The 23,172-nt window shown below is 41.3% G+C and overlaps 1 protein-coding gene across 2 annotated transcripts in view; it reads left to right on the forward strand.

Moving 5' to 3' along the window:
* FBXO9 (F-box protein 9) overlaps nucleotides 1-21,575 on the forward strand; it is a 51,335-nt gene extending 29,760 nt beyond the window's left edge. For both annotated transcript variants that reach the window (XM_073626666.1, XM_073626667.1), the window contains 6 exons: nucleotides 235-353; nucleotides 4,132-4,222; nucleotides 4,386-4,481; nucleotides 11,950-12,043; nucleotides 14,945-15,099; nucleotides 20,311-21,575. In XM_073626666.1, coding sequence (XP_073482767.1) covers nucleotides 235-353; nucleotides 4,132-4,222; nucleotides 4,386-4,481; nucleotides 11,950-12,043; nucleotides 14,945-15,099; nucleotides 20,311-20,419 — 664 coding nt within the window. In that variant the 3' untranslated portion in view covers nucleotides 20,420-21,575. The remainder of the gene's footprint in view (nucleotides 1-234; nucleotides 354-4,131; nucleotides 4,223-4,385; nucleotides 4,482-11,949; nucleotides 12,044-14,944; nucleotides 15,100-20,310) is intronic.
* Nucleotides 21,576-23,172: the final 1,597 nt, after the last annotated feature.

The following is a 23,172-nucleotide window of genomic DNA, read 5'->3' on the forward strand; positions in this document are numbered from 1 at the left end:
CCAAGGCACCCCTGAAGAACTCTCAAGGCGGCCTATACTATAGCAATTCTTTACTTTTGCGTTTGAGTTCACTTTTTAAAAGTAAATTTGCCCACACAACAGTTGCTTAATACACTTGCTGCAGATTATACATTAGTGTATGAGCATGTCTATATTGCCTTTTCTATTGAGTATTGTTCTATGGGTTTAAAATGCTTCAAAACTTAAACTATAGCATATTGATGTAACTTTCAGGGATCCTGAAATCTGGCGCCTAGCATGCCTGAAAGTATGGGGCAGAAACTGTGTGAAGATGCTACCTTACATCACCTGGAGGCAGATGTTTCTCGAGAGGCCCCGTGTCCGTGTTGATGGTACATTTTACTGTTGCATTGTCATTATTATTATGCAGGATTTATATAGTGCCAACAGTTTGCGCAATGCTTTACAATATATAAAGGGAGACAATACAGCAACAATACAAGAGGGTTAGGAGGGCCCTGCTCTTGCGAGCTTACAATCTAATTGGGAGAGGCTGGTGGAACAAAATGTAATAAATGTGTGGGATAAACTCATGAGAGAAATGGAACATTTGGTTATTAGCTGAAGGCAGGATAGGCTTCCCTGAAGAGATGCGTCTTCAGGGTATGCCTGAAAGTGGACAGGGTAGGAAATAAATGGACAGATTGGGGTAGAGAGTTCCAGAGGATGGGAGAGGCTCTGGAGAAGTCGTGGAGACGAGCATGGGAGGAAGAGACAAGGGAGCTAGCAAGCAGGACGTCTTGAGAGGAGCGGGGAGGTTGGTTTGGGTGATATTTGGAGACAAGATTGGTGATGTAGCTCGGAGCAGAGTTGCAAATGGCTTTGTATGTTAGTCTTTTGAATTTTATTCATTGGGCAATGGGAGGCCAATGGAGGAATTGGCAGAGGGGGGTGGCGAACACTGAACGGTTGGTAAGGTGGATGAGTTTGGCAGCAGCATCCATGATAGACTGAAGAGGGGATAGCCTATGGAGAGGTAGACCAGATGAGGGAGTTGCAATAATCAAGGCGAGAGTGAATAAGTTGCTTAGTGGTTTCAACGGTTAAAAAGGGGCATATTTTGGATATGTTATGAAGGTGAAGTCTGCAAGACTTGGACAGCGATTGGATTTGGGGCTGAAAGGACAGGTAGCATCCCACCCTGGCATGAGGGGATGGTTGTATTATTGACCCTGATGACGACGAATTTAGGGAATAGGGCATGGGCAGGAGGAAACATGAGCTCAGTTTTAGAAAGATTGAGTTTCAGGAAGTGGTGTGACATCCATGCTGATATGTTAGTAATGTGGGAGGAGACTGAAGGAGTAAGGTGAGGAGTAGAGAGATTTGTGTGTCGTCAGCATAGAGATGGTACTGGAAGCCATGGGAATTTATCAAGTGACCAAGGGGTGGAGGTGTAGATGAAGAAGAGAAGGGGTCCAAGGAGGACAGAACCTTGGGGGGACTGCCACAGAAAGAGTAAGTGGACAGGAGGAAATGGTTATGGGTAACACTGAAGGAGCGCTGTGATAGGTAGGAAGGCAACCGGGAGAGAGCAGAGTCTTTAAGGCCAAGAGTGGAGTTTTTTGAGGAGGGGGATGGTCAACTGTGTTAAAGGCCTCAGAGAGGTCTAGTAGTAGGAGTATGAAGTAGTGGCCATTGGTTTTAGCAGTTAGTAAATCATTAGTGAGTTTTAGTAGGGCAGTTTTAGTGGAGTGCTGCAAGCGAAAGTCAGACTGTAGGGGGTCAAGGAGTTTGTTGTCCATGAGTTAGGAGCTCAGACAGTTGAAGACTAAGCGTTCTAAAGGTTTAGAGGTAAACGGGAACAAGGGGAGGGCTCTTAAGGTCAGGCTGGTGGGGTCCAGTGAGGGCTTTTTAAGTATGGGGGAAATCATTGCATGTTTTAGAGGGGAAGGTGCCAGTAGAGAGGGAGAGATTGAAGATGTGTGTGAGGGAGCGTAGAATAAGAGGGTGACCATAGTAGTTGTGAGGGAACAGGATCCAGGGACAGATGGTAAGGCGGGTTTCTGAGAAAACTTTGGTGACCTCTTTGGTATTGGCAAGGTCAAAAGAGGAACATATTGAGGGTGGTTTTGTACATGGTATGTTAAGTGGGATAGATGTGCAGTGGAGATGCCCCCACGAATTGCATCAATCTTGTTGAAGTGATTGGCAATCTCATGAGCAGTGAGTGAGTTACTGGGTGGAGGTGGTTGTAGAGAAGAGATGGCAATGACTGGAGGACAGAGTATTATTGAGAGTGACAAAGTAGGCATGTTTGGAAGCATGTAGGGAGAAATTGTATTTTAAGAAGGCGGTTTTATATAGGCTGAATGCTTGCTCAGGGCATGATACTTTGTGTAGTGAGAGGAGTAAGAGAGTCTAGTGTGGATGAAAGTAACTGTTGTAGACAGAAGTGGCCAGGTCAGGGCAAGACAGAGGTGAGATTTTGTCATGGGAATGATCAGTTGCAGAGTGGAAAAGAGGTGGATTAACGTGGCAAAGGTTTCTGTGGGTAATTGTTTGCTGCTTGTAGGGACAGGTGGTTGGAGATAAGGATATTGTGAAAGGGGATGTTGGTGAGGGTGCAAAGATGGGAGAAAACAAGGTCAAGGGTATTACCATCAGAATGAGTGGAGGACTGTGTCCACTGTGTTTTGTCAAAGGATGAGTTTAAATTGAAAAGTTGGGATGTAGCTGGGCTGTTAACATTAGTTGGAATTTTAAAATCACCAAGAATGATAGAGGGTATTTCAGAGGAGAGAAAGTAGCATAGCCAGGCAGAGAAGTCATCAAGGAAGTGTGACAGCCGCCCAGGAGGCTGATCACTGCAATCCTTAGAGAAATGGGAGAAAGCAGACAAATACAGGAAGTCTAGAAAAAGTAGAGGAGGATAGAGAGGGAGGGGTAGGACTTGAAAGGTGCTCAGTGAGGATAGAAGCAAACCAACTCCATCTCCTGTCTGTCCACTGGGTATGGATGAGTGAGTCCAGTGGAGGCCTCCATAGGAGAGGGTCGCGTGAGAGGCCTAATTCTTGAAGCCAGGTTTCTGTGTTTGTAAGTAGGTTAAGGGAGTGGGAGACAAAAAAGGTCATAGACAGAGTGGGCATTGCGGGGGGGGGGGGTGCATTTTGGGAGCAGGGGGTCCAGATTAAAAGGAGTATATTGCGGCTTATGCTGGAGGGAGGAGGGTGTGGGGGTGAGATACTGGAGGCCCAGGATTCGGGGAGATATCCCCAGCGGTTAGGAGAAGGGAGGGGTAAGGAAAGTAAGATGGGAGTGGGATGTATATGAGCGCGCATATCTCCGTGTCCTGGTGTTTGGGTCTGCGGGTGGGTTAACTTTTAGCAGGAGGGGATGAGAACAGTAGTAGGTAGAGGGTAGAAGTGAGGGTGATATATACTGTACATGTGTTGAGGTGGAGAAGAGGGGTAAAGAAATTACAATTTGAGAACAGAGGATACTAGTATGAGAAGGAAAGGGGCATATTAAAGGACAAAGCGATTAGGAATCGGAATCGTAAGAAATTATTTCCAAAGTGGTGTTTTGCGGTTGGTCCAGAGAGGAACAGAGTTCTTTGTGGTATTTTCTTGCTGCCTTTGTTGTCCTGCTTTCGATAAACTGGTGAGCTGAACTGCTGATCACTTCTACAGAAAAATCTCTCATGCTGGGAAAAATTACTCTGCCTGTGACTTCCCCCATAAGCTGAACTAAATTTATAGGGAGATGATCAAATGAGGAATCTTCTCCTGCCCCAATTAGGAACTGATAAGGAACACATGATTTGGGGGGGGGGTTAGTCAAGACCAGACACAGGCCAAAGCCATCAAAGATGGTTGAGCCTTTGATCATTTAGGAGGTGAGAATCATTTACCACAAATGACTCTACTATGTTTTTAGGGTAAATCTAAGAGAGTGTCGGTATAGCAGTTTACATTAGTTCAGAGATAGTAGTATTACACAGCAAAAAATGTCTTGTCCTATATTTTGTGGCTGCATTTGGCAGGCTTATTAAACCTTATTAAAATGTTAAATATGTTTTCATTTTTTTGCATTTGCACCCATTTTATTTGTACTTGCCATATACTTTATATTGAATGTAATTATATGTATGTATATGCTGTCCTATAGGTGTGTATATTAGCAAGACTACATATATACGCCAGGGAGAGCAGTCATTGGATGGATTTTACAGAGCCTGGCACCAAGTGGAATATTACAGGTCTTTGATCACTCTTATCGTATTTTATTTATGACTGTAAACAAGCACAACTTAATAGTATTCTGTACTCTGGAAGTAGTGTGCATTTTTTTTTTTGTCTTTTTTTTTTAATAATGTGTCTATTCAGTCAACTTAATCTTCTTCTGTTTCACAATTACTACAGGTATATGAGATTCTTTCCTGATGGTCAGATTATTATGCTGACTACCCCAGAAGAGCCTCAAACAATTGTACCTCGTTTAAGGACAAAAAATCCAAGGTATGCTATTGTGTTGACTATCCCAGAAGGTCTCAATTGTACCTCCTTCAGGACAAAAATTTAAATAAATTTTTTTTCAGTACATGAACTGCACAGGCAGATTTACTTACAGGTGTGAGATCAGATCTCGTTTTACAGTATGGTGATGTAGTATTTCTGCCACAATATTATTGTACTTCTATAGCAAAAATGATTGGTACCGTCAAATTGGTTTGAGTCTCTAAGGCTACTTTCACACTGGAGCGCCCGGCCGAAAGCGCCGCTCATTTTGCAGCTGCTAGCGGGGCACTTTTAACCCCCGCTAGCGGCCAAAGAAGGGGCTAAAAGCGCCCGTATTGCGGCGTTTTCTAATCGCTTTTCAGGAGCTTTGGAAGCGCTGGAATAAATGGGAGCAAGGTTTGAGACTTTATGTGAAACGTGCAGCCACGGAGACCCAATGACATAAAAGTGTTTGGTAGGTATACCATAAATTATGACTATAAATCGTGCATAATGACATAATACATATAAAATGGTAACATAAGAAAACTTTATTCCATAACATAATACATAATAGTATAATGGCATATTGGTATAGCAACATGACAGTACACAGTAATAGTATCATAAAAACACCAGACTCCTAACGTGTTTCCACAGCAAAAAGCATAATTGAAATTGGTAGGATCCAAAGAAACATAATGTTGGTAATAAAGTGTATAGTGACAATCATCGCCAAGAAACGATCTAATGTGCATAAAACTATATAGATATCAAAATAATATGAAAAAAAAAACCCTACAGCTGCTGATTCACCACACCAATTGAACAATTATTTGCTTATAGTGAAAAGCTGTATGACATTTACATATTTATATAAAAAAACCTTTTTTAAAAAACTTAATAATCCACTTTTATATATTCAAAAGAATTATTGATATCCCAGTGAAACCAGTCCATATGTGTATAACATCTATTGTTGAAAAAAATAGTTCATTTATCACAGTGTTTAAAACAATCCACCGCTGTGCTTATCCGTCCTGAGATCAATACTTGTGTATCCTTCACCAGCCAAATTGCCTTCTTACCTCACAGATGAGTAAAAAACTCATATAATGGTCACTCCTTTCCTCTCCTCCATGATCTCTCTCCTCCACGCCACTACAGCTGATCCTCCTACGCTCTCCAAGAATTGTGCTCACACTGACAGCTTCACAGAGATTAAATCAAGGCAGTTTCCCCTTTCCTCACCGCTTGCAGATCAGCTCAGCTTCTTTTTAATTCGATCATTTAACATGTAATCACCGCTTACAGCTCAGCTCCGCTTCTTTCTCAAATCGATCGTTCACATGTAATAACAAACAAACTCCATAGTGAAAAATTGAGAGATAAAAAAATTAATAAATAGTTGAAAGAAAATCCCAATTAATGGACAGTGCAGGTAAATATTCGCCAATAAGTGGATCACGTAGAAATATGAAGTCACCATGTGAAATGCATGCTTACCAGATTGTAAGCCAAAACGTGCAAATGGCCATAACCCCAGCCTGGGTTGTAAATCCAGCAAGATGAACCAATACGTTTGAAATCCTCTCAAAGCAGGTATGTGTAGGTTCCACAAAAATCGGTATATGTTAAACAATAAAAATTCATCATAGCGTGATACTGTAAAAATTATGAATTGTGTACAATAGATACAAGAGCCCTAACATTGTGACCAACCAAGGTTGAAAGGACAAATGTCACCCTGTGAAAAGAACAACTATAAGTGTCCCGTCACCACGCAGAGGGCCTCCTTACCAGATGCTGGAAAAAACAGGCAGATGTCTCCTTTTAAGAAGGCAAGATGTCAGCTGAACCCAAACAATCTACAGCGTCCATCATTCAAGTGATTGTCTGGGTTCAGCTGACATCTTGCCTTCTTAAAGGAGACTGTCACACAATTCATAATTTTTACAGTATCACGCTATGATGAATTTTTATTGTTTTAACATATACCAATTTTTGTGGAACCTACACATACCTGCTTTGAGAGGATTTCAAACGTCTTGGTTCATCTTACAAGATTTACAACCCAGGCTGGGGTTATGGCCATTTGCACATTTTGGCTTACAATCTGGTAAGCATGCATTTCACATGGTGATTTCATATTTCTACGTGATCCACTTATTGGCGAATAATTACCTGCACTATTTGTCCATTAATTGGGACTTTCAACTATTAATTTTTTATATCTCAATTTTTCACTTTGGACTTTATTTAGCGCAATTTTTTACTTCTTTTTTATTTATGTTTGTGTTTATCCCACATTAATTGCAGCTTTTTGGGACTTGTCCACCCATATTGTTTATTGGACCAGAGCAGTTTTTTTTTTCTCCATAAACTCCATAGTGCTCTCTGCTTGTTACTTTATTAAAAACAGCCCCAAAATTAGGCACGCTTACAAGATCCAAGGATGAAAACAGCATAAGAATGCAGGTCACAAGCTCGGCTCCTCCCCTCTATGCACATGTCGCCCTCTGATTGGGCTTCATCAGTAGAAGCCATCTACTGATGAAGCCCAATCAGAGGGCGACACGCATATAGAGGGGAGGAGCCAAACCCGTGACGTCACACAGTCACCGTGAGCCCATGGTAGTGGTGAACGAGTGGACGTATATATTCTTATGCTGTTTTTGTTCTTTGATCTTGAAAGTGTGCCTAATTTTGGGGCTGTTTTTAATAAAGTGACAAGCAGAGAGCACTATGGAGTTTGTTATTACATGTGGACGATTGATTTGAGAGAGAAGCGGAGCTGAGCTGTAAGCAGTGATTACATGTTAATGATCGATTTGAGAGAGAAGCTGAGCTGATCTGCAAGCAGTGAGAAAAGGAGAAACTGCCTTGATTTAAGCTCTGTGAGGCTGTCAGCGTGAGCACACTCCTTGGAAAGAGTAGGAGGATAAGCTGTTGTGGCGTGGAGGAAAGGAAAGGAGTGACCATTATGAGTTTTTTTATTCATTACTAATCTGTGAGGTGAGCAGGCAATTTGGCTGGTGAAGGATACACAAGTATTGATCTCAGTTAGGCAAGCAGCACAGTGGTGGATTTTTTTATACACTGTGATAAATTAACTGTTTTTTTCAACAATAGATGTTATACACATATGGACTGATTTCACTGGGATATCAATCATTCTTTTGAATATATAAAAGTGGATTATTAAGTTTTTTTTTTTTTTTTTTTTTTTATATAAATATGTAAATGTTGTCATACAGCGCTTCACTATAAGGAAATAATGGCAATAGTCTTTAGATGTAAAAAGAGGGGGCATCTAATACTCAACTCAAGCGTTTCGTGGCTAATTTGCCACTTTTCAGGAGCAGATGCAGGGTAGATGTTGAAGGTAATTATTAAGATATTAAAAATGTTGAAGGTAATTATTAAATTGGGTAAGTATATAGAAATATGTATCAAAAACAAAGGGGGGGGGGTAGAAAAAATACAAAAGTAAATCCCCCACTCATACTTACAAATCAACTCTGAGTCTAGGCAGAGGCATGGAAGGCTGAGGGCCAGCTGGCAGGAACATCAGCTCCGGGAACTGAGGCGGTGATCCCCATGGCACAGTTGGAATGACCAACAAAACGGGGCAATCCCCGAAAATGAATCCCCTATGGAATCAAGAGTGGTGTGAACCATGTCACAAAAGCCCATCTATGCAAAATGTAATGCCTATAATGTGTACCAACATAAGGTGTATAACATGGTGACTATTTTATGGATGGGGGGTGTGCTGGTGTGTGACCAAATATTAAGTAACTAGTGTGGCAGGGCCTAGAAAGAAAACCAAAGGAAAAAGTGATGGAAAACCGTTGGTGTACCCCAAGAAAGTGGGAACTACTAGTGTATAGATAGAAAGGACCAACCACCAAGGCATAGTGTAAGGAAAGGACTATAAAAATGAATATACAAAAAGGGACTGCCAAAAAAATACCTAGGGCTCCTGTAAGTCCGGAGGTGCACAGTGTCCACAGGAACAACAATGCAGGGAGTGTCTCATAGGATGAGGTAGAGTATATACACTCCAATGTGACTGGGGATGACCACCAACATCACGCAGGCGGCCAATAGGAGGAAGGCGCTAGCAGCGGAACAGCGCAACCTCGTGTGAACCGCCGAGATGTAATTCTAACCGCGCCGATGCTCCACCATCACAGGAAATTATGTAGAGTGCACAGCGTGGGATGGCGTGACGTAGATGAGGAACGGGACATCTGCCCCAACTCTCTCCTCGCCAAAGGACAAGAGGAGAAGGGGAGGGCTCCCGGAGCTCATTGCAACTCCTGGGACTGAATGAAAAACCAGCTGGGCCAAACAACCCAACACACCCGCAATCAAAAACAGAGTCTGCAAGGAGTGGGGGATGTATGGTAGGGATCCAAGATGTATAAAAACTGACCAAAAATAGTACTCGCTGCCACCTATCTGGAATCTGGCCTGGACCTAGCAATTAAAAAACACACGGTTCACACGAGGTTGCATGCCGCCAGCTGGCGAACGTCACACGCTGCCTGAAAACCGCCTCAGTGTGAAAGGGGTCTTAAAAGCTTTAGAATTGTGGAAAGTAGTTGTACCAAACCCATTTTTTTTTTTTAGTTTTTCTTAATCAGGTTATTGTGTACATATTTCATTAAAATCTATATAGTTTATATACCAGAACTTGTATAGTTTGCTGCCACTAGAGTCATTTATAGAGAACATACATAAAAGCGTGCAGGTTTACAGAGAAAAGCTTTACGGCCTAATCACACCAGTAGTGGCCTTGCTATGGGGGAGCAGGGGGTGCGGGACTAGGTGGGAGTGCGCCAGAAGGGTGACACCCGGAGCCGGGACTAGGTGGGAGGGGCTCCAGTGACGGGCGCAGTGTGTTAGCGTGGAGGAGAGCGGCAGTGGGCTACTGCAGTGTCGGCGATCACTAGCACGGAGCATTTGCCCACTTCTCCTGCAGGGTGTCCCCAGGTCTCCAGCGCAGTGATTGCCGACACTTTAGCAGCCGGTCTCTGTCCCAGTCAGCTGCATGTTTATAATGGTGTCAGAGCGCCGAGGGAAGTTTCCCGCAAGTTCCTCCTCTGCTCTGTTGTGTCTTCTCACAAGGCAGGAGGGGGAGCCTGGGAAGGAGATCTCCCGGAGCTGAGTAACTGGTAAGTCTGTGCAGGAATCTGAGTATTTCTGTAAGAAGAGGAAGGGGGATTAATGCTGGGAGGGATTAAGATATTTATTTTATTTGTTTCGCTGGGAAAATCTGGAGGCGAGTGCCTTTGTAATGGGGTGGGGGGGATTGTGCTTGTAAGGGGGATTTGGTGGGGAGGGGTTAAATAAAAGGATGTATGCTGAGGGTGGCTTGGGTGGGGGAATAAGAGAAATTGTGTAAAGAGGGGTCTATTACTGGAAGGAAGGGGTATATGGGGGGGGGGGTGCGGATTTGTTATCAGAGGGGAGGGGTTTGGGGGGGATTTATGCTGAGAGGGGGGATATCTGTGCAGGGAGGGGGGAGAAGAGGGGATGATTTGTACTGAAGGGGGGGGGGGGTGATAAGAGAATTTGTATAAGAAGGAGGGGTTTGGGGAGAATTTTTATACTGGGAGGAGGGATATGGGGGTCATAGTGAGGTGAGAAAGAGGATATGTGCTGAAAGGGGGTATATGAGGGTGATGATTTGTGCTGGAAGGGGGGAAATGGAGGGGAAGTAGTGCGGGGGGGGTTATTTGTACTGGAAGGGGGTCATATGGGGGGGGGGTGAGGATTTTTGCTGAGCGGGGGGATGGGGGAAGGCGGAAGAGAAATTGTGCTGGGAGGGGGTAAATGGGGGTGAGGGTCGCTCCACACATAGTTATTTAAATGATGATGGGGGGGTGACGCCATGTTTTACCGCACCAGGTGACACCTACCCTAGTGACGCCACTGCACACCAGGTGCATGGGGACTGTGCTGGGCAGTCCCAATGCTGGACAGAGCAAAGAATCTTGTTCCCCATCATGCCAGTTCACGCCACTGTGGTGTATGTTGAAAAAAAAAAAATCACAGGATGCAGTGCCTTTTTCCAGCACATCGTGGTTCAGTCAGCCAATGGAATTTTACGAAATATCACTTTGTCACATTGCATAAAAGTTTGCAAAAAAAATAAATAACTTGGTGCACCATGATCTGCGCATGGGCACCATTTCTTCCAGTGCACACAAGCAGCCATGCGTACAGCGAAGCTGCTCTTGTAAACGATATATGCAATGTGCTGCCTCTGTTCCACAGATTCAGTGTAAAAGATTACACGTGGGGTTGGCATGCTCAAATATTCTCAGTGTGAAAAATTGCTGACTTTATCCTCAGTATGTATCTATCAACATGTTAATTCTTTGCATTTTCAAACAAATTTTTACCTGTAAAGCACTTTCTAATTTTATGAAGTCCTGTCCAGCAATGTGTTTTCATAGGCGCATTGTTAGGTTAGGCAAAAATATTATCAGGATTCCTGGTATTTGCTTCATATATTTACCCTACCTTACCCCTAGCTGCAAGCACCTTTTAAATCATATTAATGGTACCATTTTGATTGGCGTCTAGAAAAAAAATGAGCTCTGAATTTGTGATCTTTCTTTTAGTCCCCTCTTCTTCTTTTTTGGTTGCTTTGAAGTGTGTGTGTGTTTTTTTTTTTTTAAATCTTGATTTCTTTAAGACTAGGTTCACACTATTGCAAATTGGATGTGGGTTCCCCACATCCAATTCGCAATAGCAGGAGATTTTGACTGGCTCTCTATGGAGCCAGTTCACATATTCAATATTCACATGTCTCCACTGCGGCTTTGGTGCAAATTTGCACAGGAGCCCTATGCGTCTTTTGGTCCATTTCAGGTCTGAATTCAGCCAAAAATTCGGGCTGAAATAGGACCTGAATAGGTGAACGAGGACGCACCGGACCCCTGCTGTGAGCCGCATGCGGAGATAGTGTGAACACAGCCTAGAGGCTCTTTCACACCGAGCGCAGGTGGGATGCAGTTGGCTGCATTTTGAACTGCACTCCAACTGCCCAAAATCAAGGTAACTTCATGGGCACAGTTCACATCATTGCAGTGCAGTTCAGCGCAGTTTAAAGAAAAAAAAAACACTAGAGCATGCTGCATTTTTCCGCACTACAAATGCTCTTCAAACACCCCACACTGCGCCCCAAGAAAGCAAAACCCCAAAACGTATAGAAAAATGCAGCATAACGCACATCAAGCACGCTTCAAACGTGCTTTAAATGCATGTAAACATTTAGTTAAAAACACAGAGTTATGTGCAGTTTCTGGTATGAATGGGCCCGGGTTATAGGATCTAGTTATCAGTAATTATAAAGTGCATGCCCTGCAAACAGCAGTACTGACATGTGCCGCTACTGTTTTTCAGTAAAAACATGTACACACAGCAAACAATACTTGTGGTTATTTATTTTGAAATATTTGATGTTCCTTAGAATTGATGCTGTGCTGCTTGGCCATTATCGTCTGACTCAAGACACAGATAACCAAACCAAAGTTTTTGCAGTTGTAACCACCAAGAAGGAAGAGGTATGTGTTGCTGGTAAAATTTCTCACATAACAACAATCTAAAAGAATGTCTGACTTAATTTCATCTGCAAAGATTTAGCACATGATGCATCTATAGCACTACTGTTCCAGAGCATTATGGGTTTTCTAAAGAGTATTGCAGGATATGTACTTTTGTCTCGCAAACTGTAAGTCTGTACAATTCAGAAAAATAGGGGGTGAGGCCCTTTTCTGCATCATTCAGGTGTGCATGCCATTTGAGCTATTGAGCTCTATTAACAGCAGACTTTTTCAGAAAAGCAAATTAATTGAACTCCAGATAAAACTTATTTCATATTTTTACTGGCACCAGAGGGACAAAAGTGAGGGAAAAATCTCCCCTTTTGAGTCACAGATAAAAATCGTTAATATGGTTGGTTAATGCGACATGCAAACATTTTACATGACTACATCATGAAAAGTAAACGAATCTATAAACAAACCGCTATAAACATGAAAACTAGTTATTTGTTATGGGTTGCAAATTTTCTGTAAATAATACTTGGTTGGGTCTCATTTGTTAGAACCCTTTTAATTTATTACTGTAATGCAGCCATGCTACATTGATTGTGCAATTAAAAATATGTTGCTCTCTACTGTTTTTAATTATCTGTTTAAGTGCTGTAGCAAAGGTTAAAAAATGTGTTGGCAGCACATGGGAGTCTCACATTTAAAGGAGTTGTAAAGGCTGAAGATTTCTTATCTTAATGCATTCTATGCATTAGAATAAAAAGCCTTCGGTGTAGCAGCCTCCCCAGCCCCACTAATACTTACCTGAGCCCCATCTCTGTCCAGTAATGTCCATGAGTAATTCGGCCGTGCCGATTGGCTGAGACACAGCAGCGGTGCCATTGGCTCCCATGGCTGTCAATCGAAGTTTGTTAGCCATTAAGGAGAGAGAGAGGGGCAGGGCCAAACGCCATCTCCGCTGGGGTGCCCCCATAGCAAGCTGCCCTGTGCGAATCCACTGCATAGGGCAGGTAAGTATAACATGTTTGTTATTTTTTTTTTTAAACGAGACTTTACATTCACTTTAGGAATCTACCCAGCTCTCTGGAAGTGACAGCAATGTTGATTAGACCAGTGTTCAGTGGGGCATTTGAGACCACATGAGAGCTCGTGTGTGAGCCACCATCCAACATTCCTATGCGCTTGACAGCACAGGTTTTTTTTATTTTAACCCTTGCTGCAGCACTTGATAAGAAAAGAGACCTTTGTTACTGTATATGTAGCAGTAATAAATCAAGGAGATTAACCACTTAAGGGCCGAGCCTCTTTAAAATTTGTTGTTTACAAGTTAAAAACAGTTTTTTTTTTTTTTTGCTAGAAAATTACTTAGAACCCCCAAATATTATAAATTTTTTTTGTAACACCCTAGAGAATAAAATGGCAGTCGTTGCAATACTTTCTGTCACACCGTATTTGCGCAGCGGTCTTACAAGCGCACTTTTTTGGAATAAAATACACCTTTTTATGAATTTAAAAAAAACAAAAAAAAAAAACAGTAAAGTTAGCCCAACTTTTTTTTTATATTGTGAAATATAATGTTACGCCGAGTAAATTGATACCCAACATGTCATGCTTCAAAATTGCGCCTGTTCGTGGAATGGCGACTCTCCATAGGCGACGTTTAAAAAGTCCCACAGGTTGCATGTTTGTTAGTATGAGTTACAGAGGAGGATATACCTCTTCAAAGTACCGACGTATAACCGACATAATACGACGGTGGGCGTGGAAGTGGTTACATTTTAGACTTGAAGTATAACTATAGGCAAAACTTCTTTTTTTTTTTTTTTTTTTTTTTACCTTTTCATTTTGGATAGAGTAAAGGAAGGTTATAACAGGTGTCGTGTGTGTGTGTGTGTGTGTTTTATTTTTTATTTTTTTTTGCCATCTGGATCCCATTGGGGAGATTTACCTTCACTTCCTGTCCCATTGCCAAAACAGGAAGTAAGAGGAAATTAGGGGAAACCTTGGAACCCCTAGGTGACCAGAACTGGTGTCACCATTGGAAGATTTCCCCTCTATTATATTTCTGAGGACAACTCAAAATATGGGATTTTCTTTTATTTTCACTTTTGGTGATAATGATAAACGGGACAAAGAGAGGTTGAATCTCCCTACTGGAGGCATAGACCGCAATAAAAACCTAATAGGTGTTCTAATCCCTCTCCACTCTCTCTTCTAACAAAAAAAAATTAAAAAAAAGTTCTTTTTTTTTTTTTTTTAATTCTTTAATTGTCAAGAAATTTGTAAGTACACATCAGCCCTAAACAAACATTGTCTAGATTAACAGACAGAGGACACTATTAGGTGTACTGAGTATAACCATCAGTGCAAAACACTCTGATGTCACGGGAAAGTGGAGCATGTCACAAAAACATAGGCTGCGAAATGTATCAGCAAGAAGTTGAACGTTTGTATCAGATGTCAAATTCCAAAGAGTTTTATTCAATATGTAAAAAGCAAAAGATTTTGTACAGTAGCCCAACAGTGGTGCATGGTGCACAAAAGTAGTAGTAAGAGAAGGTGGGAACTAGAATAAGAGGAGGGGAGGGGGATAGGGACCAGAGGGAAGGAAGGGTAGAGAGGGTATATGGGATGGGAGGGAAGGGAAGGGGGGAGGGCAGGGTAGAGGACAGGATGAAAGGCGGGTGACTGGTAAATAGATCTATCTCCATTTATAGGACCTGGTAACTTAGGAGACAGGTTAAGACTGAGAGGCAAGCAGACTCTGGTGTCCAGATCTTCCAATACTTATTAAAAAATAAAAAAATAAAGTTTTTTGCCTTTTATACTTTAAGAGAATAGAATTATGAGCTAATGTATGGTTACAGGCATTTCCATGCAGGCTTTATCCCTTCACACTTATCCTTTATACAGAAACCTACAGAGTACCAAAAATATCGTTACTTCCGCCGTGCCCCAGTGCAGGAAACTGACCACAGCTTTCACGTGGGGCTTCAGCTGTGCTCAAGTGGTCGTCAAAAATTCAACAAGCTGGTTTGGATTCATCATTCTTGTCATATTAATTACAAGTAAGTTTTAGAATGTGATGAGTGTGAACGAACACTTTCTACAAAACTTCAGAGGAAGTGTATTGTCTGTTCTAAAGGTCATATTTGAGGTAATATATATTATATTGTTATGACTTGTCAATGACTTTTTGCTACAGAATGCTTTAAAATACCTTTTCTTGCAGATTTCTATCCTAACATTGCGACGTTATCTACTAGCATAATAGCCATACCCATCAACACAACTGTTTTAAACATAGATTTCTAGAGCAGGAAAAGGGGGGGGGGGGGTTATGTTAGACCAGGTCTGTTGGGGCTCATTTAAACCACTGAAATGTGTGCACACTGGTGTACGTTGTGTATAAGAACTGCAGAGTATTGTTCGTTTACCTTTTTACTTGCCTTTTTTTTCCAACTTTATTTAAGTGTCACAAACACACTTCATTAAAGTGATGCTAAACAGAGAAGTGTTTTGTTGAAATTCATTCACGTAAATAATATCTATCATGCCACAGTAGTAGTATTCTTTTTTTTTAATCCTCCAAGTACTTTTTTTCTGCAGCACTGTTGTGTGGTCCCATGATCTTTTTCTGTTCTTTAGCACATTATTAGAAGCCCCTCCCAAAGATCTTTCCCTGCAGATCCTAAAGTATGCTCTCTACAATGTGAGCCTGAGTCTGGCCAGCCCTGAATGGTGCTGTGCCAGTCACATAATTTAAAAAAAATAAGCAAATGCAATTCTAAATATCAAATAACTGTTTGACAGCTCCCTATAAATCTTTATTGAACATCAGATGTGTATTTCCCATGGATTATTATGGTGCAGGCAGAGTCAAAGATGATTGACGCTAGCTTTCATTTTGTTCAGACAGCATCTGCATTTTTCTTTTTTTTTCTTTTTTTACTTTGCAGGTATTAGTAATTGTTTGATATATTTAATATTGATTTATATTTAAATTAAGCTTTTGTGAGTTGATGTAATCAGCATGCTATATCCCACCCCCATAGTGATTAGCAATAAAGAGGACATGGAAGAGGGAGGGAGGGGAGTGTCATTTACCACTGTGTATACGCTCACATGTGTGACTCTATAGTCATGTGGGCTGCACAGATAAGAAAAAGTAGGAATGAAGAGCTTAGGAAATCTGAAATTAGAGCATGCTTTATCAAGGACTACACAGTCTCAGGCTGCAATGGGGACACAGAGAAGATGAAAGGGACAGCTGAAAGCTGGATCAACCAGGTATCTTTCACTCTACACAAAATGAATGCTTTTGTGGCCTTGTGAGCATGCATACTCTGTTATATAGCATTGAATGAGTTTTTTATTTTTTTTTATTTTAGTCTGGGTTTATTGGCACTTTAATGCTTGTGCACTGTGGAGCAGGCATCATTTAAAGCCCGTGCAATGCATTACATTGTTGTGCAGTGAATTTCTATACTTATAATTGCAGACACGATGCATTTATATGCAGCGCACTGCACTTGAATGCAGTGTTATGGTGTGAATAGGGCTCATGGAAAAGAAATGTTTTGTGTGCCTTTTGAGTTGATTGCTGAATGCAAGATTCTGGTGCTCTTCATTCATATTTAGACACCCTGCACAACTGACTCTTCATATCTGCATATCAAAGTGTCATTAAACTCAGACTATCATAAACTCTTATTACATGCTATATACCAGAGTGTGCATATTCACAAAGCCACTAAAGCATTTGTTTTGTGTAAAGTGACTGACATATGCCTGGCTGGTTGTTCCCCCTTCAGATGTCCCTCTCATCTTCTCTGTTTTTTGCAGGTTGATATTGTTTGGATCAGCTGGTGTCCTCTATGGAGCATGCTCAATTTCAGTTTACTTCTAAGCTCTTCATTTCCTCCTTTTTTCTTTTCCTCCTTTTTTCTTATCTGTGCAACCCACATGACTATAGTCACACATGTGGACTTGTACTCAATGGTAAATGACACTCCCCTCCCTCCTCCTCCATGTTCTCCTATTACTAAACACTATGGGGGCGGGATATAGTATGATGATTGATTACATTCACCAAGAAACTCATAAATGCTTAATTTTAAAATAAATCTGTATTAAATATATCAAATGTAATTGCTCATACCTGTAAAGTAGAAAAAAAACCTTTGGATGCAGATGCCATCTGACCATAATGAAAGCATATTTCACTTTGCCTACACCATAAAGTGGATATAAAAATTCTACACACCCCTGTTAAAATGTCAGGTTTCTGTGATGTAAAAAAAATGAGACAAAAAAAATAATTTCAGAACTTTTTCCACCTTTTAATGTGACCTATAAACTGTACAGCTCAATTGAACAACAAACTGATATCTTTTAGTTTTAGGGAAGTAAAAATAAAATACTAAAATAATATGGTTGCATAAGTGTGCACACCCCTAATCTAATACTTTGTTGAAGTACCTAATGATTTTATTACAGCACTCAGTCTTTTTGGGTATGAGTCTATCAGCATGGCACATCTTGACTTGCTAACATTTGCCCACTCTTCTTTGCAAAAACACTCCAAATCTGTCAGATGGCGAGGGCATCTCCTGTGCACAGCCCTCTTCAGATCACCCCACAAATTTTCAATCCGATTCAGGTCTGCACTCTGGCTGGGCCATTCCAAAACTTTTAATCTTCTTCTGGTTTGGTTGTATGTTTTTGGTCGTTATGCTGAAAGATGAAGTTCCTCTTCATGTTCAGCTTTCTAGCAGAAGCTTGAAAGTTTTGTGCCAATATTGACTGGTTTTTGGAACTGTTCATAATTCCCTCTACCTTGACTAAGGCCCCTGTTCCAGCTGAAGAAAAACAGCCCCAAAGCATGATGCTGCCACCACCATGCTTCACTGTGGTTTTATTGTTCTTTTGTTGATGTGTTGTGGTGTTTTTTGCGCCAAAAATATCTTTTGGAACTATGGCCAAAAAGTTCAACCTTGGTTTAATCAGACCATAACACATTTACCCATTTTCCCACATGCTTTTGGGAGACTTCAGATGTGTTTTTGCAAAATTTAGCCAGCCTAGGATGTTTTTCTTCGTTAGAAAAGGCTTCCATCTTGCCACTCTACCCCAAAACCCAGACATATCAAGAACATGGGAGATTGTTGTCACATGTACCACACAGCCAATACTTGCCAGATAATCCTGCAGCTCCTTTAATGTTGCTGTAGGCCTCTTGGCAGCCTCACTGACCAGTTTTCTTCTCGTCTTTTCATCAGTTTTGGAGGGACATCCAGTTCTTGGTAATGTCACTGTTGTGCCATATTTTCCCCACTTGATGATGACTGTCTTCACTGTGTTCCATGGTATATCTAATGCCTGATACCTTTTAACAATGAGATCCCTCTGATGCTTTGGAAGCTCTCTGCGGACCATGGCTTTTGCTGTAGGATGCGACTAAGAAAATGTCAGGAAAGATTTACTAGAACTTTTATTTGGGGTTATTCAGAGGCACTGATGGCAGGTGTGTACTGACTCCTATTTAACATGAATGTTTGAATGTGATTGCCTAATTCTGAACACAGCTACATCCCCAGTTATAAGGGTTTGCACACTTATGCAACCACATTATTCTTTTTTTTTTTTTTTTTCTCCCATAGCCCAACCTCCCCTAAAAGATTTCAGTTTGTGTTTCAATTGAGTTGTACAGTTTATAGGTCACATTAAAGGTGGAAAAAGTTCTGAAATGATTTATCTTTGTCTCATTTTTTTTTTAAATCACAGAAACCTGCCATTTTTACAGGGGTGTTTAGACTTTTTATATCCACTGTATTTAATGCAAATAAATACACTTTTAATGTTCAATCAAGATTTCATTGCGAGCTGTAAAACTGTTATCTGATATTTAGATTCTAATTTGAATTGCTCTTTTGAAAGCACCAGCACCAATCAGAGCTGACCAGACACAAACTCACACTGTAGAGAGCATACATCAGCAAAGTAATAAAAGCCCCTCCCAAGGATTTTTCTCTGCAGATGCCAAAGAACAGAGAAAGATCATGGGACCACACAACAGCGCTGCAGGAATAAGGTACTTAGAAGATTAAAAAAACAGGATAAAAGAGGCATGATACATATGGTTGTATGTGAATGAATTATGGCAATAAGCCCTGGTTCACATCGCAGCAATTCGACATGTCAAATCGAATGCCAAATCGGTGGCTATTGCCGGCAATGGCACTGTCCGAATCGATGCGACGCCACACCGATTCCCAAGAGTAGTTTCTGTACTACTTTTGGCGACTTCAGGGTGATTTCAATAGACGTCTGTGCAGAAATCCACACAGATGTCTCTGAAATCACTCCCGAAGTTGGGACTGACGTGGGAATGAAATTGTGCGAGTTCAGCAAACAGCCTGGCTCAGGAGTGAGCCTGCACGAGTGCCCCCATAGGAAGCGGATTCCGATTGGGGCACTCGGCGCGGGGGGGGGGGGGGCCAAAATCACCAGCTGGGGACCCAAAAAGAGAAGGATTGGGGCTGCTTTGGGCAAAACCATTGCATAGAGAAGGGAATTATAACGTTAATGATAAAAAAAAAGTAAGGTTTGCAATCTCTAACACTTCTCTGTTTGATATCATTTTAAAAAATTTTTTGTGCATAGACTCTTAAGTACATACATTATATTCTGCAGTTCCTTTTTGAGAGGGGAAAACAAGAAAATGCTAAAGATGGAGCAAACGCCTAAGGATGGCCATAGACTGTTCGAATCTCGGGCTGTTCAGCAGAAACTGGACAAATTTTGAACTATATATAGGCAGCCTGAATGTACCAAGTTGGTCAATCAACTTGGGTACAACCAGCCTGCAGGAATCTACATACGATTGTCACTAGCAGCTGGTATAGCCGCTAGCAATAATTACTGTGTTCTGCCGGTGGGGGCGGCTTACCCCTTTCACAACCCCCCTGCCCCCCGTCGGGAGAATACAATAACTCGGTGGTAGGAATTCCTCTGTCAACAATGTCTGTGTTGATGGGGGAATCAAGTAATTTCTTTCCTGCAACTTGTGATTAGAGGAAAGAAATTCGCTCCGTATATGGCCTGCCTAACATATATAGATTCAGTTCCTTTTTCAATCTTTCTATCTATCCATTTTTTTTCCCAGTAAGTATTGCATGTATAATGTTTATAATCCTAGTTTGAATTGCATTCTATCACCTTAGTATGTTAATGTTATTTTATTGTCTGTTTTGGTTTCAATTACATTTCTCTTACAGATCCACTGGAGAGACAGCGATTACATCATTTGACATGGATAAGATGTACACCCCACTATTCTTTGCCCGTGTGAAGAGTTACACTGCTGTATCAGAGAGACCCCTCTAAAGTTTCTCTTTCATTTCTGCATGATTTTTAAGGATAATTCGAAAACAATGACGCTTTTGGCATACATTTATCTGTGACTTCTGCTGCAAACAGTGGGTGCTTTAAGAGATGATTTTATTTTGGGGCATGTAGGGGTAGAATTGTTTTCTAAACTTGAAACCTTATTTTCAAGCATTGTGCTTTTTGCGGAAATGTTTTGATAATTCTATCAGTATAAGTCTTTCTCTGCTCTTTTGTTTTCTTCCAGTATGTTTATTACTGTTTTCTGTTACACAAACTGCCCCATGGCTGTATAATTGAATGTTGTATTCTTCAAGACCTTCACCTACTGAAAGCGGTACATGACATATGTAAGATATCAGTCTTGTTGTCTCTACACTCTAAAATACAATATTCACTGATGTTTCTAGAGAGATCAGAGGAAACCGAAGAATGCATTGTTTTTACATTTGCCTCTCATGTTTCCATCTAAAACAAGGGAACATCAGATGAAAGCGCCACTCAAAACAGTTGATTTGGTTTGCAGGGCGATCAGGACACTTGAAAGTGTTGTCTTTTTCCTAGTAGCAAGCGCCACATCGCTACAGTTCTTCATTGGATCTGCTTCCCTTGCTGCTCGTACTGCATTGCTTTCAGTCTTGCAGATTGCCCTTTGACATCTGGGCATTCAGAATTAATTAAAAGTAGGGTGAGCTGAAAGAGCAGCAAGTTGAAGAAACTTCATACTGGTGGATTTTTCTGTTAGATTCCATATACAAGTATATATCATGAGCCAAATGCTGTAATCGTCCTCCACCTTAAGCTGAAGTTACCATTCTTATGGAGTTCTCAATGCAATCTTCTTTCCCAGATAATGAGATAGTTACATTTAATGTTTTATCTGCATAGAGTTCTTGGGTTGTAAAGGACAGTCTGGGATTGATTCAAATCCCTGATCCCTGGAAAACATGCTAATAAGTTATTTCACTATAAATGAAAATTGTGTGCAATATTTCCACTGTTATTAAAAAGTTAACCATTGGCAAAACAATCCTGGATTTTTAAAATCTTACAGGAATGAGGAATGTACTTTGCCCTGGAACCTGTTCTAAAAAGCCTTGTGTTTTTTATGTATCTTTGTTACCTCCTTTTTTTTTTTTTTTTTTTTTTTTTTTTTCTCCAATTGAAATAAAACTAAGTTCTGGAAAGAGGCTACAAGTAAATACACTGAATAATTTGTTAACTATTTATGGGTATTGTCATTTTTGTTTTAGTATTGTGATTATCAGTTAAGCTAACATTTTTATTTTTGCAGCTGTGCATGGAAACCTATCAACTTCTACTTTAATTTTCAAAGCTGATTGGCTACTGTTCACAGCTACTCCAGTTTTAGTAACCTCTCCCTCCATATGTCTCCTCTGTAATGGGATTCTTTTCTGCCTGACTGCTATTTTGTGCATGCGCAATTCAGTGTACAATCTTGGCATACAGTGGGTGCTTGGTCGATGCATTTCTCTTGGCTCGTGCATGGGCATTACATAATTCTATGCTGGGGAATCAAAATGGCCAAAGATGCCAAATCCAGAAGGGACCCGCCAAAGCTGTTAGCAGTGGAGATGAATGAGATTGCAAAAGTCACATCATTGGAGGAGGGGCTTTGGTAGGCAGGTATGCCATAATGTGCAAGTAGCACCCACCAAAATGCGGACAACACTAATTAACACTTTAAGAAAACTGGACACAGTGGGGGGTTACTAACACTGGAGAAAGCAGTCAGCTTCCAGGTTTAATTTTCAAAGCTTAAAGTGACAGTAAGGCCCCTTTCACACTTGTGCAACCTGAAAGTCACACGATTTGGCCGCGTCTTGAAGCAATGCCTGTGAAATCTTGAGGTCTGTGGACCTCAAGTCGCATCAAAGTCGGAACAGAGTAGTGCAGGGTCGCACAGATCTGAACGGTACTCATTGGAAGTCATGGGGTATGACTTGTCATGTGACTTTGCAATCGCACAAGTGTGAAAGGGGCCTTAAAGTTTGTTTTCTTTATCGTACATCACGGAACACAGAGCAGCCATAATTATGACTATATGGGTTATACGCCACCTACTGGTGGATGGCAGATAGTCAAACAGGGAGTCCACCTCTATATAACCCTCTTCTACACAGGAAGGACCTCAGTTTTTTTCGCCAGTGTCTGTAAGGTGGAATGGTCACTGATGTGATACATGTCTTAGAGCATACTTGAAGGTCTGACAGGTTCTATTTAAAATCGTGGACTTCATTCGGATCCATTCGAAAAAGCTATCAGCCAAAATGGTACCCGAGCCTCATAGGAAGGAGAGAAGATTCCTTGAGGTTTGCCTGTAATGCAGCCTTATGGTGCTGGACCCTGCGTAATGGAACTCTGTACAGTGTTTGTTCTGACCAAGGTGCTTTCCTGCAAGGTGCTATACAGATCCAGGGGAGTGGACCCTACATTAGGGGGGGCCCAGTCCCTGAAGGTCTTTTATGACAAAGCTCCCCGTGATGGGTGAAGATTGGACTCCTGTTATGTTCAGAGTCCTGCAGCGGGAATGATAAGTCTGCATACCAGAGATCTGACTGTCTTTTCCCAGTGGCCACTGGGGGCAGTGTGCCGTTTAATCATGCTGTGTACTTCTTAATCGTGTGGGCTGCTGTTTCTTCTCCAGCCACTAGAGGGCGCAGGCTCACTCAGTATGGCCTATTTTTATGTAGGCAGGAAGTGGAAGGGCGACCATGTTAAGAAAGCCATGT

The sequence above is a fragment of the Aquarana catesbeiana genome, linkage group LG04 (genome assembly GCF_042186555.1).
Source record: "Aquarana catesbeiana isolate 2022-GZ linkage group LG04, ASM4218655v1, whole genome shotgun sequence".
Lineage (NCBI taxonomy): Eukaryota > Metazoa > Chordata > Amphibia > Anura > Ranidae > Aquarana > Aquarana catesbeiana.